The sequence below is a fragment of the Centropristis striata genome, chromosome 11 (assembly GCF_030273125.1).
Source record: "Centropristis striata isolate RG_2023a ecotype Rhode Island chromosome 11, C.striata_1.0, whole genome shotgun sequence".
NCBI classification, from domain to species: Eukaryota; Metazoa; Chordata; class Actinopteri; order Perciformes; family Serranidae; genus Centropristis; species Centropristis striata.
The window spans coordinates 22,590,143-22,609,355 of record NC_081527.1 but is presented as its reverse complement, the minus strand read 5'-3'; the positions used below and the strand labels follow the sequence as shown (position 1 = coordinate 22,609,355).

Here is a 19,213-nt window from a genome sequence, read left to right as displayed (position 1 = left end):
ATTAGTGCTAGTGACAATTCTTTGAGGAGTAGACTTATCATGTGGTCTAGGAGAGAAGATGCTCTCTGAAGAGCTGGGTCTTCAGGAGTTTTTTAAAGGTAGAGAGGGACGCCCCTGCTCTGGTAGGAACTGGTAGTGTGTTCCACCAGCGGGGGACAAGAAGTGCAAAGAGTCTGGATTGCCTTGGACCAACAGGGGGCAGAGCCAGGCGCCGTTCATTGGAAGAGCGCAGCGGTCGTGAGGTAGCATATGTCTGAATCAGGGCGTTCAGGTAGGTAGGAGCAGTACCGGAGACAACTTTGTAGGCCAGCATTAGAGATTTGAATTTGATGCGGGCTGCAACAGGTAGCCAGTGGAGCTCAATGAGCAGCGGAGTGACATGTGACCTTTTTGGCTGGTTGTAGACCAGGCGCGCCGCCGCGTTCTGGATCATCTGAAGCGGTTTTACTGAGCAGGCTGGCAGGCCTGTCAGGAGGGCATTACAGTAGTCAAGTTTTGAGATGACAACAGTCTGTGTCAGGAGTTGAGTGGCATGTTGAGTTAGGTAAGGTCTGATGTTTCTGATGTTGTAAAGTGCAAAGCGGCATGACCGGGTAACTGAGGCGACATGACTGGAAAAGGTGAGTTGGTCATCAATCATCACCCCTAAGTTTCGCACCACCTTGGTGGGTGAAAGACACAGGGAGTCAATCTTGATGTTGATGTTGTGGTGTATTGTGGGTTTAGCAGGGAGGACCAGCAGTTCAGTTTTTGAAAGGTTCAGCTGGAGGTGATGTGCCTTCATCCAAGTGGCTATGTCAGAGAGGCAGTCAGAGACCCGAGCAGAGACCGATGGGTCATCAGGAGGAAATGACAGATAGAGTGTCATCTGCATAGCAGTGATAGGAAAAGCCATGTGAGCGGATAACCTCACCCAGAGAGGTGGTGTAGATAGCGAATAGCAGGGGTCCCAGCACTGAGCCCTGGGGAACCCCTGTACCAATAGGAACACAGTGTTTGTGACAGGAACCAATAGGAGCACAGTGTTGGTGACAGGAACCAATAGGAGCACAGTGTTGGTGACAGGAGCCAATAGGAGCAGAGTGTTGGTGTCAGGAGCCAATAAGAGCACAGTCCCATGTACCCGGTAACCTGCAGTGCTTCCTCCTCCAGGTTCTGCTGCCTGAGCTCACCAGCTGATCACCTGACACCGTCTGACCTCTGACCTCTGGAGGAGCCATGAGCCATCAGAACTCTGTTGGTCCTGGTGCCGTCAGTCTGTCTGCAGTGAGTCTGACCCAAATTATCCTTCAATTCCAGATAAAGAATCCGTGTTGACCGTTTCTGCTCTCTGCAGGCTGCTGCTCCTCAGTGCCACAGCGACGAGGAAGACGAGGACCTGAACAAGGCCTTTGATCTTCAGGGTTTCCAGCAGATCCTCTGTCCTGCAGCTCGCAGTCCGCCAGAGAAACGCAGAGTCTTTGATGAGCAGGACTTTGAAGGTGTGAAACTGAAACTTCAAACATCTTCAGGAGGTGATTCAGGTTCCAGGGTGTTTTGAGAGGTCCTGGGGGTTCTTCTGGTCCTTGAGAGGGTTCACTGTATCTTTGTAGTTTTTATCATCTTAAGGACGTTCTCAAAGTTGCTGAGGAGGTTCCTCAAGTTTTAGATCTTGGTGTTCTGGGGATTTATAAGTCCATTCCAGGGTTTTAGAAGATTTTAAGAAGATTCTGGAGGTCTATTGGCTTGTTTTCGGAGGTTCTGGTTGTTGTTGTCAAAGAGTAATTAATTGAATTTAAACATATTTTGGATTTTTAAAGGTTTTGGCAGTGATGCATTGATTCCTGGAGGTTCTCTACAGGTTCCCTGTTACCACTTTCCCATCAGGACAGTTTGAGCGGCAGGTTCAGAGCCGGTACGAATCTGGAACCAGTTCTTGGTGTTTGTTCAGGGGCTATCTGACCAAAGAAAAGACTGTGACCGACATTTTTAAGCTTCAGTATTACTAGTACCCAAGGGATCTGGAGAAGGTACCAGCAGGTCTTGAGAGAGACTCAAAGGGGAAATTAAAGAGGTTACAGGTTCTTTGAATAGACCAGAGAAATGCTGCATGTTCAAGGTGTCTTTTAGAATCTGAGTTTGACATTGCAGGACTTTGAGAAGGTTATGAGGGTTTTGTTTCTAGCTTCCAGTCACCCTTTAGGGACCTGGAAGACTTAATTTAGATCATGGTTCTCCTGGTGAGTCCAGGAGGTCTAAAGAGGTCCAGGAGGAGGGTCACCCGGCCATTGTTGGCCTTTTCACAATCTTCTGGACTGTCCAGACTTTGCTAAGAATGTTCCTCCAGTTCTAGAATAACCAGTCTGGTGTGATGCAGTCCAAACCAGGCATTAGTCTCCGTGGGAATAATGGATCCTCCACCTGTAGTGGCTCTGGTATTTTAGTCTTAAAGTCTTGAGTCTTAAAGGGGCTCCTGGTGCTCTGAGGAGGTTCCAGTGGTTTCTGCTGAGGTCCAGGTTGAGTCTTTAAAGATGTTTCCTTCTTCTTCTTCTCACTCTGAACATTTTAAATATGCTGTCCTGCTGCAGATCACCGCCACTTTTCTCTGCACGTCCATCACCCTCTGTCCAAACCGCCCCCTGACAGCAGGAGGAAGAGGACCAATGAGGGGAGGAAGGAGGGGAGGCGAGGCTCTGCCCCCAACACTGCAGCCACCATAGAAGAAGACCAAGAGGACGAGGAGGGCTGCAGCCAGATCGATGGAGAGGACGCACGGACCACCTCCAGGTGAGCTTCACACCTGACACAGATCCCTCAAGGGACATTTTTATGCAACTTATTCCTGTGATTCCTCCCCCCCACAGTGACCCGTCCACCATATCGTCCAATCACAACGGCCTTTCTCCTGGCTGCATCATGGCGAGTGTTGCCGCTGATGACGCCGACGAGGATGAAACGCTGATGTCTGTCGACCTGGACGGCATCAAGAGTCAGTAAACATGCAATACACTTTCATAATCAGTTATTATACAAATCTTCACACTTCAGAGAATAAAACTTTGCCCGGCCCGACCACCAGGGTGCTTATGACCTTTACAACCTTCTGTTTTTTAATTCTTAAGAGTTTGAGTTTTTCTTAAATATCACTTTCCTGTTAGTGTTTAGAGCTAATGAAATGTTAGCATGCTAACATGCTAAGCTCATATGGTGGACATGCTAAATATTAGCATGTTAGCATTGTCCTGGTGACTTCCTGCAGCAGCCCGGCAGTGGGGGTTTCTCCCAGCATGCAGCGGGGCAGAAACATGTTTTGGAGACAAACTGCAGGAATGTTTCCGACATGAAAGAGTTTGTTGATGTTGGTCATGTGACCTGAAGTTGCTGCTGACCTGAACACAATGTTGCGGCCGCACGCCGCGCCCACACCCTCTATCTATTGTTCCTGTGTGTGTGTGTGTGTGTGTGTGTTTGTGTGTGTATGTGTGTGTATGTGTGTGTGTGTGTGTGTGTGTGTGTGTGTGGTCCTGGTCCTGGTCTGGTCCTGGTCTGGTTCTGGTCCTGCAGGAGGAACATGAAGTCAGTGTGTGCTCTGGTCAATTTTTTGTTTGACAGACTGAAGGCTGATCTCAGTGAGTACTCTCTGTTTACTGATGAACTCTAACAAGCTTTAAAGACTTTAATAACACTTTAACCCTTTGTGATCTGGACTCACGTCAGACTGAGAGTTTGATGAGCAGGATCAGTGAGGGGTTAATGAATGAATGAGCTGCATGTTGAATCAACTGATCGATGAGATGACAGTAAAATAATCCATTCATTGTTTTTAATGCAGAAAAAGTTTGGCATTTTTCTGCTCGGGTAAATAAATGACATCCTACTGCTGTAACAGTTAAAGTTCAGCTTCATGTGTTCATCTGTCAGAAGCACAGAAACATTAGCAACCAAACCTTTACAATTAAATTAATTTATTAATTAATTAAATTAAAAAAACAACCTAAAAATGTTTTTTTATGTTTATTATATAAAGAGCTAAAATCTTTACAAACAGCTGTTCAGCTCTGTTTATCTTGATTAACAGAGCTGGCAGCAGAGGGCGTCAGCTGACTGTCTGACTGCTGGGAACAAGACATGATGAGAAACAGCAAATCTCATTCTGCAGAAACCTGAAACTCACCTGATTACACACCTGAGAGAGAGAGAGAGAGAGAGAGAGACCGAGAGAGAGAGAGAGAGAGAGAGAGAGAGAGAGACAGAGTGTGTGTCTCGTCTTACAGACTGAAGTTCAGTCGAGCCTGAAACTTTGTTAAACTGCAAAAAGTTCCCATGAGACCAGAGAGAGAGTGTGTTGCTTTGTGTGTGTGTGTGTGTATGTGAATTTAACCTCTGACCTGTGGCCCCGCCCCCTCAGGTCACCGTCTGGATGATGTCCCGGCGGTGCGGCGCCACCTGGTGAGGCGGAGCTCTAGAGGACCGCTGGTCCACGCCACCAAAGATCAGATCAGGACGCCGTCACAGCTGCAGCACCTGCAGCCAGACCGCACGCCGCATGAGGTCAGAGGGCGGGGCTTACACCTCACCTGCCATCACTGCTCTCACCTCAAATGTTTTAATGTCTGCATCATAAACATTTCTACTCATTTGACTGTTTAAATCACCAAAAACCCAGAAAGAATCATATCACAGAGAGAAACTGTAAAACCATGTCTTATCCTCAGTTTCAACTTTCCGACGGTCCTTGAACGGATCATCAGTCATAAAATGTGAGAGACAGGCTGTTTACACAGAGCAGAGATGAGAGGACAGGAGAGGCCGTCACCACACGCGGTCTGCAGGCGGCAAGCAGACTGTGGTCTGAGATTGGCTGCTGCAGCAGAGTATTAAAATTCGCCTGCAGCCAGACTTTAACTTTCAAGTGTCTGAAAATGATGTCTGATAATTAAATGTTACACTGTTGTTACATAAATACATATTTGTAAATATCTCTATTTACTTTTAATCTTTATTTTTTAACATATTTACTTATTGACTTCATACAGCAGCAGCTGTAACAAAAACAGTTTCCCCCCAGAGATCAATGAAGTGTTTCTGATTGTAAACGCAGACGCCCAAGAGGCGTTCAGGTGCACTGAACCGTGGGACAGACCGGTTCTTTCTGATAACTAAAACAGCAGATTTTCAAAGAAAGTTCTCAACTGAGTTTATGCTAAAGAATGTAAATCTGAAGCATCCCACTGCCGTCACATGTTTTTACTTGTTTTGGGTGTTGGAGGCTGAAAATGAGCTCCAGGTGAGAACAGGAGGTCACATGATGTCACATGATGTCAGGCGACAACAAAACAATACAAACGTCCAAAATGAGGCTGACAGGAGAGACGAAAGACGAGCTGGGGCTCTGAGCAGGTTAATCCTGCAGGTATTGTGACTTAATTAGAGAATAGACAGACAGGAAGAGACAGACGGGTAGAGACAGGTAGAGACAGAGAGGAAGAGACAGACAGGTAGAGACAGACAGGTAGACACAGACAGACAGACAGGTAGAGACAGATGGAGACAGACAGGTAGAGACAGACAGGTGGAGACAGACAGGTAGAGACAGATGGAGACAGACAGGTAGAGACAGACAGGTGGAGACAGACAGGTAGAGACAGATGGAGACAGACAGGTAGAGACAGATGGAGACAGACAGGTAGAGACAGACAGGTGGAGACAGACAGGTAGAGGAGGTAAACTGGGAGGTCCGTCTCTGTCTGGTCTCAGTGTGTTTTGGTGTCAGGATGGTGGGGTTGGACCTGAGGAGTGGACGCCGTCAGGTACAGAGACTTTTATTCAGTTTATGTTTGTCTGCTTTGTTCTGAACTCTAGTTTAGTTTGTTTTTTAGATTTTATTTGAGTTTAATTCAGTGTGAGTGTAGCTTTCGGAGGGAATCAGACTCATTGTTTGAGTCTGCTAGAGAAGATCTGATGCACCAAGCTCCATTTAGAAAACAAGCATTTTGAAAGTACTTTTCTCAGACTTCTGACAAAACTTAAATTCAGACTTTTTGCACATCATGTTGTAGATAAAAATGTGTGTATATTTAAATCAGGGCTGTCAGTCGGCATCCTTTAATCCATCGATCACAATTAAATCACAGAACAGAATCACTGTGTTGGGTTATATAGATGTATTAGTGGCGGGCCCTGGTTGAACCAGACTCCGTTCAGAAAATTATTATTTTAACAGTAGTGTTCTTGTGTTCTTGCAGACAGACCTGACAAAGCATCAGTTCAGACTGTTTCCACATCAGCATCATGGAGTTATTTCTGCATCCTTTAGATCCATTTATTCACATTAAATCGCAGATAAATCTCTTTATCTTGGCTTTAGACTGATAATTGCGTAAAACCCCATTAAACTGGCCAAATAAGAATCAAGCATTCCTTAATTTATACCTTAAATATTCTAAATTTTTCAACTTTTTGTTGTTTGTTTTAGTTTCAGACTATTAAAAACTCCTTGAACTGTTCGACAATCCATAAAAAAACCTCCTTAATGATGATGATGATGATATCCACTGATTTATAACTTCAATCGAACCAAACTCCATTCAGAAAACCATCATTTTAAGTTAGTTCTTGTGTTCTTGCAGACAGACTTGACGATGAAATTAGTTCAGCATCATGTTGTAGTTATTTCAACATCCTTTAGATCCGTTTATTCACATTAAATCACAGATAAATCTCTTTAATGAGCTTCACACTGATGTGTTATTGAACCAGCAGTGATCAGACTCAGTTCAGGATCAGATTATTGATCAGACATGGAGACGATCTGCAGCAGTGATGTTATGTTTAATGTCCAGGAGCACTGATGGTTCCAGGTAATGAACATAATTTCCTCAAGTGACAAAGACGAGTTTTTGTGCGCTGCAGGTGTTTGTGGAGCTGAACGAGCTGGTGATCGACAGGAACCAGGAGCTGCAGTGGAGGGAGACGGCTCGATGGATCAAGTTCGAGGAGGAGGTGGAGGAGGAGACGGAGCGCTGGGGGAGGCCGCACGTCGCCTCGCTGTCCTTCCGTTCGCTGCTCGAGCTGCGGAGGACCATCTCCCACGGTGAGGAGGCCCCCTGGGGGCCAGCAGGCTCTTTGCTGCCCCTGGGGGCCAGCACTGGCATGGCACAGTGTTTTAACTTCAGGTTGTAGCCAGAGATCGTTCAGCTGTTCTTTAATTTGGGACAAATGACTGAGACTTATTGAAAATGTGTGCCTTAAATGATGGGATAATGGATGGCTTAATGATTGGATTATAATCTTTTTTTTTTTTTAAAGATATTTATTTGGCCATTTTAAAGGCTTTATTGATAGTGATATGAGGTTTAGAACCCGGCCCACCTGCTCACGAGGACAATGCCTCTATGCTGTGCCACCGGGATGCCCTGGATTATGATCATTTTTGAAGGATTATCATCAAGGGTTTATGGTGAATTTTATTTTATATTTATTGAATAAAACAGTAGCCGTCTCCTCACTGTGTTGTTTAAGGGGCTGAATAGGCAATCATGTCAACTTCAAGTCGCATTTCTGTTGAGAAGTCAAACAGTAATTATGACAAACTTTCACACAAATGTCTGAATTTCGGGTTACGAAGAGTTGATGTTTTCTATCCAAAAGTCAAAGGTCAGCATCACTGTGACATCATCATGTTGACAGAGTGATTTGGTCAGTGTGTGATGTCAGTGTGTAATGTCACGGCGCTGTGTTTAGGGGCGGTGCTCCTGGACCTGAAGCAGCGGACTCTGCCGGGGATTGCTCAGCAGGTGGTGGAGCAGATGGTGATCTCAGACCAGATCAAAGCCCAAGACCGGGCCAACGTCCTGAGAGCCCTGCTGCTCAGACACAGGTCCTACATCTGTCCATCCATCCATCCAGCCATGCATCCATCCATGCATCCATCGATCCATCCATCCATCCATCATCCATCATCCATCCATCATTCATCCATCCACCCATCCATCCATTAACTCATCCATCCATCCATCCATCCATCCATCCATCCATCCATCCACTCATCCATCCATTAACTCATCCATCCATTCATCCATTCATCCATCCATCCATCCATCCATCCATCCATCCACTCATCCATCCATTAACTCATCCATCCATCCATCCATCCATCCATCCATCCACCCATCCATCAATCCATCAATCCATCCATCCAGAATCACTGTGTTGGGTTCATATAGATGTATTAGCGGCGGGCCCTGGTTGAACCAGACTCCATTCAGAAAACCATCATTTTAACAGCAGTTAAGTTGTGTTCTTCAGACCTGAAAAATCATTAATTCAGACTTTTTCCACATCAGCATCATGTTGGAGTTATTTCAGCATGCTTTAGATCCATTTATTTACTTTAAATCACAGATAAATCACTTCGTTTGATGTGTTGGTGCTGTAGCAGCAGCCATCAGACTCAGTTCAGGATCAGATTATTGATCCCTCCTCTGATGAAGAATGTTTTTCCTCTGTCAGTCACCCCAGTGATGAAAAGGATCACAGCTCCTTCAGTAAGAACATCTCTGCAGCCAACATGGCCGCCCTGATGGACAGACACAACGGCCAATCAGAGCCCTCCATCACTCCAACAAATCACACGGAGGCTGACGGAGAGAAGAACAAGGTGTTAATAACACATCCCAGCATTTGATGTATCTGTTAACCTGTTAAATATCTGAATAATGAATCCTAATGACATTAAAATGTGATGAAGCAGAAAGAAGCCCCGCCCCTCAGCCACTCCCGATCCAAACACGAGGTGAAGCTGATGGAGAAGATCCCGGAGAGGGCTGAGGCCACCGTGGTGCTTGTGGGTACGTTGGCACATCATGGCGTCTTAACATGTCGCTCCGTGTGTGGTTCAGTGGGTTCAGTGTGTCCCTCCGCTGTGTCTGCAGGCAGCGTGGGCTTCCTGGAGCAGCCATCCGTGGCGTTCGTGCGGCTGCAGGAGGCGGTGTTGCTGGAGTCTGTCCTGGAGGTTCCCGTCCCCGTCAGGTTCCTGTTCCTGCTGCTGGGCCCGCCAACCGCCAACGTCGACTACCATCAGATCGGACGCTCCATCTCCACGCTGATGTCCGATAAGGTGAGTCCCACCAGGTGGCGCCAAACAGAGAGTAAGCGCCTGGAACACAGCGGAGAACCTGCAGGACGTACAGAGACTACTCCTACTTTATGAATATGGAAGAAATATCTTTCTTCAATCTTTATTGAAGAGCGTAGATTTTCAGTTTGAGAGCATGATTTTATTCCTTTTCAGTGAAACAGCTCCTTCTCGTGCTCAGATTTATTCTCCTCATGAATATTGGTGCGTGTAATGCAGTGTATTACCTTCATCGTCTTCTAATTAGTAAGCCTATTTATGTTGACACCCGGTGGTCAAAGCCAGGGGCCGCATAATTAAGGTAGTGTTGGTTATGCACTGCAAAAGATTTGAGTGCGTGGACTTTAGATCTGATCACAGGACATATTTGCATGCGAGCGAAATGTTTGTGTCAAAGAAGAAGAAATGTGAGCACAAGCATGTGATTTTTGAGTTCAAGTAAACATTTATAAAGAAAGCAGCAGAAATCTGAGTGCGAGCACAAAATGTAAGCATTAGGAGAATAAATCTGAGCACGAGAAGGAGCTGTTTCACTGAAAAGGAATAAAATCAGGCTCTCAAACTGTAAATGTATGCTCTTGAATAAAGATAGGATATTTCTTCCATATATTAACCTCATAACTTCTGTCTGTCCAAACCTTGAGCACAAATATCTGAGGAGGTTGTTATTAGGGACAGAGCTGCTGCTGTCTGTGTTAAATGTTACTTTAAGTTATACATGTATATGTATGTATGGTGGGAAACAGCTACTGGTACCTATGAAGACACTAAGGAGGGATCAGAAGATTTTCAGGCTGTTGGATAGTTCTAGATCTTATTGATGACGTGGTGAGAGTGAACCTGCAGCATGACGTTCCTCTGTCTGCTCCTTCAGCACTTTCACGAGGCGGCGTACCAGGCTGACGACCGCCACGACCTGCTGACTGCCATCAACCGCTTCCTGGACTGCAGCATTGTGCTGCCGCCCTCCGACGTCGGCGGCGACGAGCTGCTCCACTCGGTCGCTCGCTTCCAGAGAGAAATGCTCCGAAAGAGAGAGGAGGAGCAGAGCGGCAAGCTGATGGAGAAACAGAGCAGCACTCAGCAGGACCAAGGTCTGTTTACACAGAGCAGAGAGGAGAGGACAGGAGAGGCTGTTTACACAGAGCAGAGAGGAGAGGACAGGAGAGGCTGTTTACACAGAGCAGAAAGGAGAGGACAGGAGAAGCTGTTTACACAGAGCAGAGAGGAGAGGGCAGGAGAAGCTGGAAACATGACAATACTTCAATATGTGGATAAAAATAGTTTTACTACATTCAGGACACAATAATTTATCAGAGAAATTAAACTTTTTTCTCATTTCTGTCGTTCGAACTGTGTTATTCTGCAGAAAGACTTCTTCTGATTGTGCGGATTCCACAGAGCTGCAGGACTCATAGATTATATAGATTTGATATATTTCAGTTAAACACAAGGACACAGAGAGGAGAATGTAGAAAGAGGAAAAAAGCGTCCTGAAACTGTTTGTTGGGTTCAGTTCTATCATGATCAAAGAGGAGCTCAGTTTGAATTCTTGTAATAGGTAGAGCAGTGAATCTTTCTTTCATATTGTAACGTGCCATCAGCTGGTTGATCCATTCTGACGGACTCTCCTCTGACCCCCCAGACTCCCTCGTCCCCTGTAAACCCGGAGACGAGCCTCTAAGGCGCTCAGGCCGTCTGTTCGGAGGTCTGATCAAAGACGTGACTCGGCGCTACCCGCAGTACCTTAGCGACATCCGGGACGCTCTGAACCCTCAGTGCATGGCTGCCATTATCTTCATCTACTTCGCCGCACTGTCGCCCGCCATCACCTTCGGGGGACTCCTTGGTGAGTCTGGATCGCCTGATGAGGTCCGGTTGACCAGTTAAAAATCACTGCAAGTCGACCGTCCTTCTTTTAAAGTCGTTCCACAGCGTTCCATGTATGAAGGTTTAGTTGTCTTCCTGTGGCTCAGGCGAGAAGACAGAGGGTCTGATCGGTGTGTCGGAGCTGATCGTTGCCACAGCGATGCAGGGCGTGGTGTTCAGCGTGCTCGGGGCTCAGCCGCTGCTGGTGATCGGCTTCTCCGGACCGCTGCTGGTGTTTGAAGAGGCCTTCTACACCGTCAGTTCACCTCAATACGCTCAGAGACCTTCCTCTGTTTACTGTCCATCTGTCCAACTTCACCTCATCTAAAGAACACTTACTGTCCCCCTGTCCTCCTGTCCCTCTCCACCTGTCTCTGTCCCCCTGTCTCTGACCCCCCCATCTCTGTCTCTGTTCCCCGTCTCTGTCTCTGCCCCCTTGTCTCTGTCCCCCTGTCTATGTCTCCCTGTCCTTGTCCCCGTCTCTGTCCCACCTGTCTCTGTCCCTGTCCCCCTGTCTCTGACCCACCTGTCTCTGCCCCCCTGTCTCTGTGGTCTCTGTCTCTGTTTACATGAAGTCATCAGTGTCTCTCAGACCGTGTTACACATAAACCGTTATGCAGATGATGTTTTCTTATATTTCTTCAAAATATAACAGCGTCCTACCTGTTACCTGCTGCGTGTGTGTGTGTAGTTCTGTAAGGAGAACGGGATAGAGTACCTGACGGGCCGGGTCTGGATCGGGTTCTGGCTGGTGCTCATTGTGCTCCTCACCGTGGCCTTCGAGGGAAGCATCCTGGTCCGCTTCGTGTCCCGATTCACCCAGGAGATCTTCTCCTTCCTCATCTCCCTCATCTTCATCTACGAGACCTTCGCCAAGCTCATCAAGGTGATAGACAGACAGACAGACAGACAGACAGATAGACAGATAGACAGATAGATAGATAGATAGATAGATAGATAGATAGATAGATAGATGGATTGTGATTTTATCTTCAGCGTCATGTTTTTATGAATCAGTAGATTGTAAAATGTCTCTAGTCAAACATCAATAAACAGCCATAAGTTATTACACAGATCAAGTTAGATAAGTAAGTAAAAATAACGAACAGTAAATATCTGTATGTTTTTTTTACGTCAATATGACTGTGAATGTTTGGAAACTGCTGACAGACTTTTGTTTAAAAACATTTTTTTTAATTCAATTTAAAGTTTTACTGTAAGAAAACAGAAAGTTTTCCATAGAATTCTCTGTAATTTGACATCAAAGATCTTTAGGCAATTAAATAATACTGTATATAAAATCTGTCATGTCCCATTATATTAATTCTTCTTCTTCTTTGTCTTTCTTAGATCTTTCAGGAGCATCCTCTCCAGAACTGTCTCCGTGGAAACAACACAGTGTCTCTGGCGCTGTGCAACTTCACTGCAGCAGCCGGGGATTCTGGGAAGGTTGTTGGAGAACCGAACACCGCTCTGCTGTCGTTCGTTCTCATGGTGGGAACATACTTCATCGCCTTCTACCTGCGCAAGTTCAAGAACAGCTCCTTTTTCCCCGGCAGGGTCAGTAACAGAGCCAACACACTGCAACCTTCACCAGACTCCAGTCAGAAAACCATTTTACCGTTTTAATAGCAGAGTTGTTTCTCTTCAGACCTGACAAAGCATCAATTCAGACTCATGTTATAGTTATTTCAGCACCTTTAGATCTGTTATTCTCATTAAATCACAGATAAATCTCTTTACTGAGCTTCAGACTGATGTGTTAGTGAACCAACAGTAAAGTGACACAAGGAGAAACTTGGTCCTGTAGCAGCAGCAGACCTGGACCTGGACCTGGACCTGGACCAGGAGTTCACCTTGAGAGGTTTTGTGTTCCTCACTGATCATTAAACCTCTCTGTCTTTCAGCTCCGTCGGATCATTGGAGACTTCGGCGTCCCCATCGCGATCCTGCTGATGGTGCTGGTGGACTACAGCGTGGAGGACACCTACACACAGGTAGGACCTGCACCGGGTCAGACCTGCACACCGGTCAGACCTGTACTGGGTTAGACCTGCACACAGGTAGGACCTGCACCAAGTCAGACCTGCACCAGGTAAATAGTAAATGGACTGCACCAAGGCTACCAGGGCACACTGGTGCCACCTGCCACCATTGGTAATTCATTCACACACCGATGAACGCAGCATGGGGAGCCATTTGGGGTTTGACCACTCTACCAACTGAGCCACAGCCGCCCCTGACAGCCAGGTCAGACCTGCACCGGGTCAGACCTGCACCTGGTAAGACCTGCAGACTCTACCTGTGCACTGACTCTCACCTCTCTTCCTATTGGCCAACAGAAACTGAACGTGCCTAGTGGATTCTCGGTGTCCACTCCGGAGAAGCGGGGCTGGCTGATCTCTCCTCTGGGCTCAGACGGACAGTTTCCTGTCTGGATGATGGCCGCCAGCATCCTGCCGGCCATCCTCGTCTTCATCCTCATCTTCATGGAGTCTCAGATCACAGCGTACGACCTCTTCTTCTTCTCTTTGTTGTTCTGCTGCAGAGCCTCAGTAAACATTTTCAATATTATATTATTAACCTGTCGCCTTAAAACGATACGTTTTTAACAGTGTGCTGATGAGACTAAAGTTACATTAATGATGCAAAATGTCACCATTAAACTGTAAAATATGCAACATTTCCAATCAAATTGTTTATTCGTTGTTTGTTGCATCCTGTCTGCATAGAGTCATATATTAATATTTTTGGGGTCAGTGTTGTTTGCAGGAGTTATGTAATGTATATTTTCATGTGTTCTGCTGTTTAACTGACTGAGATGGATGTGTGTCCTTCAGGCTGATCGTCAGTAAGAAGGAGCGGATGCTGGTGAAGGGAACTGGCTTCCACCTGGACCTGCTCATCATCGTGGTGGTGGGCGGAGTCTCTGCGCTGTTCGGGTTACCGTGGTTATCGGCTGCCACTGTGCGCTCCGTCACCCACACCAACGCCCTCACCGTCATGAGCAAAGCTGTCGCCCCCGGAGACAAGCCTCGCATCCAGGAGGTCAAGGAGCAGCGGGTGACCGGCTTCCTGGTGGCGGTTTTAGTTGGTAAGTTCTCTCTCAGCCCCGACTTCTTCCTCACCAGAACTCTGTTAGTCTGATGTAACGAGAGAATCAGCAGCAGGAGGAAAAATATCTCTAATGAGGAAGGAAAGATCCAAATATGGTCAGACCATCACAGAACACACACCAGAGTCGGGACTAAGTCATTGTTTTGCAAGTCATCTAGAAGTCTCAAGTCTTTGCCCTCAAGTCAAGTCCCAAGTCCTACAGTTTGAGTTTCGAGTCCTTCCAAGTTCTTTTAACCTCTACCTATTCAAATTTATACACAGAGAGATAGAGCGGTCCTCAGTCACAGACTTTTTAATCTTTGAGTTTTGGGGAGTCTTTTTAAGTGAAAAGGCTCGAGTCCAAGTGAAGTCATAAGTTATTAGTCATATTGCAAGACTCTTTACATTTTGTCAAGTCCAGTCAAAAGTCATCAAATTCATGACTCGAGTCTGACTTGAGTCCAAGTCAAGTGACTCGAGTCAACACCTCTGACACACAAACAAACATTTAAATCTGACCAACAACACATTAAAGTGTAAACAGGGTCAGATTCTGTCCAACAGACCAAAGAGACCAGACCTTTGACCTCTCCCCTCAGGTCTGTCCATTGTGATCGGGGACGTCCTGCGTCAGATCCCCCTCGCCGTGCTGTTCGGGATCTTCCTCTACATGGGTGTGATGTCACTGAATGGGATCCAGCTGACGGAGCGCCTCATCATGCTGCTGATGCCCCCAAAGTACCACCCCGACCACAACTACGTCCGCAAGGTGAGCCCCGCACAGGCTGGGGACTTTATCTTTCAAACTGATTTACAAACTCGACTTTGTCAGCTTTGACACAAATGACTCGTGACTTGGAATTTAATCTACTAACTTGACTGACTCAATGATGTTCTGATCAGAAACATTTACAGAAGATGTTCTAACAAAGATCTCAGCCAATCAGTTTGCACGAGGCAACAGACGAGTCACCACGAGTCCCAATTTGACTTGGGACTTGTTTGACTCAGGACTTGTTGGACTTGAATTGAACATCAAGTGGATTCTGCAAACAATTCACAATAAAAACTCTCACCCATCTCACCTGTCTCTCTCTGTCTCTGTCTCTGTCTCTCTCTCTCTCTCTCTCTCTCTCTCTCACCTGTCTCTCTCTGTCTCACCTGTCTGACCTGTCTCTCTCTGTCTCTCTGTCTCTCTCTCTGTCTGACCTGTCTCACAGGTGGGCCAGTTTGTTATTCCACTCTTGTGTTTTATGAAGAAACAACATAACGTCTGTGTCCTAAATGTTTTTATTATTGAGATATGTGAATAATAATCAGCACTGATTCGATGGTTTGGAGTTCATGACCTCTTTCTGTGGTTTATCAGTGTTTTATTATTTGTTTTATTTGGGTCAGAAATGTGTTTGCAGTTCTGATGAACACGGAAACAAACTGTTGTTTAATGATTAATCTTTAGTGATCTTTATCATCCTGATACAGTTTCCTGGACAGATAATATGAACCTTTTTTATGATGTTATTTCAGATTTAGACTGAACCTTTGTTCCCAATAAAACATTTAAACATGTTTTCATATTTATAGAATTGTTCTAGAATACTGCAGAAACTCAGTAATTAAACAGTCAAAAGTCTTTTTGTTTCTGCAGATTTTTGGTCCAAACTGACACAAAAACAGAAAAAGTGTGGATGTGAAGGCTCTTTGAGTCTGACCCAGATACTTTAATACTTTAAGTACTTTAAACTTTAGATACTTTTAATTTATATCTTCACAGGTGAGGACATTAAGGATGCACCTGTTCACTGTGGTGCAGCTCACGTGTCTGTCTCTCCTCTGGGTGGTCATGGCGACAGCGGCGGCACTGGCGTTCCCGTTTATGCTGCTGCTGACCATCCCCGTGAGGATGCTGCTGCTGCCGCGACTCTTCACCCGCCGAGAGCTGCAGAGTGTGAGTCACCACGACAACATCCTCACAGCTGCTGTTAGCCAGTCAGCTAGGTGTTAGCGACCCCTGCCCTCTGACCCCTGACCTCTGACCTGTGTTCTGTGGTCCTGCAGCTGGACGCTGACGATGCGGAGCCTCACCTGGAGGAGAAGGAGGGGCAGGACGAGTACTCACAGCTGCAGATGCCCGTGTGACCCGGCAGCAGCCTCCTGATTGGTCGCTCCTCCTCCCTCATTAGCATATCTGGCGTGCATCCTGCTGCAGCGCCAGGCGGTGGACTGAGCTTCTGAAATCCTGTTTTTATAAATCTGATGCGTATTTCCTGTGTGGGAGTGGGTTTGTTTTAAAGATCTCACTAACTGAAACGTCTCTCATGTTTTCTCTCTGTCATTAAAAGCACATTTTAGCTTTAAAAGTTACTTTGTTGCATATTTACTTTTTCACTCTCTCGTTTTAAACTCCACCCAACAACCGGATCATAAACTGTTATCATCATTAACCAGCAGGTGGAGCAGGTCAGCAGGTTCTTACCAGCTCAGTCATTGGGCTTTTCCACCAGAGCCGGTTCTCGGTTGGTGCCCAATTGCGGACTGGTTCTTTGGTTTGCAACGGCAAAGAGCCGGCTCCCAGCCGGGATCTGCTGGTCTTGAACCATGAACCGCTACATCAGGGGCTGGGGGCAGGGCTATCAGACCAACAAGACCAACTGGGTGCCGTTGGAGAGAAACCAACTAAAATGTGTATCATTTATTTATTTGATTTGTTGAGCTGCAATGTGATTGATACGTGCGAGCTAGCGTGCTAACATTAGTTATTTAGCTAACATTATTTTTTAGTTGGCGATTGATAGCGTGATAATGTTAGCGGGCTAGCGTTAGCTTACAACAAAGTCCAACATTAACATCTTATGTTTAGTGTTAATAAGAGTGTATTCGGCGTCCATAGTAATCAGGATGAGCACAGATGTGTTGTAGAGACATATTAAATTGGCTTAGAGGGCGGAGACATATACAGACATTAGCAGTGACATAATGACGTGGCTCTAGAGCCTGTGGAAAAAGCAAACAGGTTCATAGCTGGTTCATAAGCTGAACCAACTGTGAACCAGCAGTAGCACTGGCTCCGAACCGACCAGGAATCGGCCCTGAAACTGCTTTGGTCAAAAAGGGGTATCAATGTGCTGATAAATTAACGTGTGTTGTTATGTGGCAGCACCAAAGTGGAAGCGAAGGAGGAAGTGAAGAAACAGAAGAATGAAAAGCTCCTCAGAGGTCAGACTGGCAGGAGACCACCGATAGAGTCCTGTGTGAAACTAAAGCTCACAATATTATAAGTCAGTTAACTTCAGTGAGTTCTGACCTTGTTTAGTCTCAAGCTTCACTTTACTGAGTTCACTCCTGTCTCACTTTCATAAAGCTGCTCTGATGTCTACATCAAAAACAAAAAATAAAATGATGTATTAGCTTTTTTAGTTTGTTATTCCACTCTTGTGTTTTATGGAGAAAAAAACATAACATCTGTGTCCTAAATGTTTCTATAGTTCTCTAGATATGTGAATAATAACCAGCACTGATTTGATGGTTTGGAGTTGATAACCTTACTGTGGGTTATGAGTCAGTTGTATTTGGGTTGTGAGTCAGAAATGTGTTTGCAGTTCTGATGAACACGGAAACAAACTGCTTTTTTGTTTAATGATTAATCTTTAGTGATCTTTATCATCCTGATATGATCATTGTTTTTCTGCCTAAGTTTCCTGGACAGATAATATGAACCTTTATTTATGATGTTATTTTTAATTTAGACTGAACTTTTGCTGCCCATGTGCTGCGACGTGTTTGACCCAGATACTTTTTATTGGCTTTATAACTGATGATTGATGAAGCTGCCTTTAAATATCGTTCACCAGAAACAAACCGTCAGAACTGAAGAACTAAAGAACTAAAGAACTGAAGAACCAAACTCCACTCAGAGCTTCTAAAGGTAATTGAACTTTAACTGATTATTAGGGCCTCGGGGCAATCGCACCGAGCACTGGTCCCATACAGCAATAGCTGTAGGAACCAGTGCAAAAGCCCCGAGCACTACTGTTATACTGTGGATTTCTTCTTCTTCCTCTTCCGGATGCAATTTCGTCCCGCTATTAGTCCTACAACTTGAAGAGTTGCAGGACAAATTATATATCAAAACGTGCAGTTTGATCGGGATTGGTGTGCTATTACTTTTCTCTACAGAATACAAATTTTTTGTGACGTAAGTCGCGAAAAACTGCCCAAAATTTTGCATTGAAATGAATGGGACGGCTGACAAAAAATGAGCGAAAAAGAACAATAATTGGAGATTTTTAAACGTCTACTCCTCTGGCATAATTTCACCTAGAGACTCCATTTAAACTTTAAACAGTAGACACAAGTCTTGTGTATCGGTGTATTAATCCACGTTTCGATAGGTCATATAGTTTTTTATCAATCCCTGTTCAATGACCATGATCATTTTTGGAGAAATTCTGAGATTATAATGGGTGTGTATTGCACGGAATGTTCGTGTCAGAGTGTGTAATGTCATCGCTCAGAGTGTAGAGGGAGAGGTAAAACTGTCAAAAAATAAAATTTAAAACTGCGCTCCAGGCCGCAAATTCCACTCTACAGAAATAATTTATACATAGAAACGTAGGAAAATTTGTCTTCTCACTCACAATCCTCTGATAAAGCTGTCAGAGTTATAGTTTGGGCGTAAGACGCAGAGATGATCCACCAACATGCACCAACAGCCTCATTGGCTCCCATATTAAAAACGCAGGAAGATTTCGGAAAAAGGGAAAAAAAACATATTTTTTAAATCGCTCTAACAATGCTATTTTTTCATTTTTCTTTAAAAAAAAACATTTGTAGACGTTCAGGAAGAACTCAGGACGCTCAAAGTGAAGTCGGATCAATGATAGGTATTATGGTTTTGCCAAAAATGCTTTCTGTTCGAGACCAGAAACTTCAGTCTGTCCACCTCTGCTGTCACTATGCCGGAACAGGTGCCAGTTAATTCTGTTGATTGCTTTGATCTGATTGCCTTTGATCTTTGATGTGATTACAGTTACAGATACACACACACACATGCGTGTAAGCACGCACACTCCTCACACATGCATACACATACTTCAAACACGCACGCACGCACGCACGCACACACGCACACAC

General features: G+C 45.3%; 1 protein-coding gene across 1 annotated transcript; it reads left to right on the top strand.

Moving 5' to 3' along the window:
- The first annotated feature begins 205 nt into the window (after nucleotides 1-205).
- Nucleotides 206-16,433, top strand: slc4a2a (solute carrier family 4 member 2a). Its single transcript, XM_059344889.1, has 22 exons — nucleotides 206-242; nucleotides 1,153-1,266; nucleotides 1,337-1,481; nucleotides 2,568-2,766; nucleotides 2,844-2,968; nucleotides 4,388-4,530; nucleotides 6,892-7,072; nucleotides 7,723-7,858; nucleotides 8,491-8,638; nucleotides 8,729-8,828; nucleotides 8,913-9,097; nucleotides 9,990-10,209; nucleotides 10,761-10,964; nucleotides 11,092-11,240; nucleotides 11,676-11,870; nucleotides 12,335-12,544; nucleotides 12,892-12,981; nucleotides 13,327-13,493; nucleotides 13,825-14,078; nucleotides 14,680-14,849; nucleotides 15,855-16,028; nucleotides 16,139-16,433. The coding sequence occupies exons 2-22, from the start codon at nucleotides 1,219-1,221 to the stop codon at nucleotides 16,217-16,219; spliced, it is 3,324 nt and encodes a 1,107-aa protein (XP_059200872.1). The 5' UTR covers nucleotides 206-242; nucleotides 1,153-1,218; the 3' UTR covers nucleotides 16,220-16,433.
- The last annotated feature ends 2,780 nt before the right edge of the window (nucleotides 16,434-19,213 follow it).

What these genes read in the sequence shown, in the direction of transcription:
- slc4a2a (XM_059344889.1), top strand. Translation starts at nt 1,219, where the DNA reads ATGAGCCATCAGAACTCTGTTGGTCCTGGTGCCGTCAGTCTGTCTGCA. An exon ending in GCCCTGCTGCTCAGACACAG is followed by an intron (nt 7,859 to 8,490) that starts GTCCTACATCTG and finishes TTCCTCTGTCAG; the next exon opens with TCACCCCAGTGATGAAAAGG. An exon ending in GCTCCTTTTTCCCCGGCAGG is followed by an intron (nt 12,545 to 12,891) that starts GTCAGTAACAGA and finishes TCTGTCTTTCAG; the next exon opens with CTCCGTCGGATCATTGGAGA.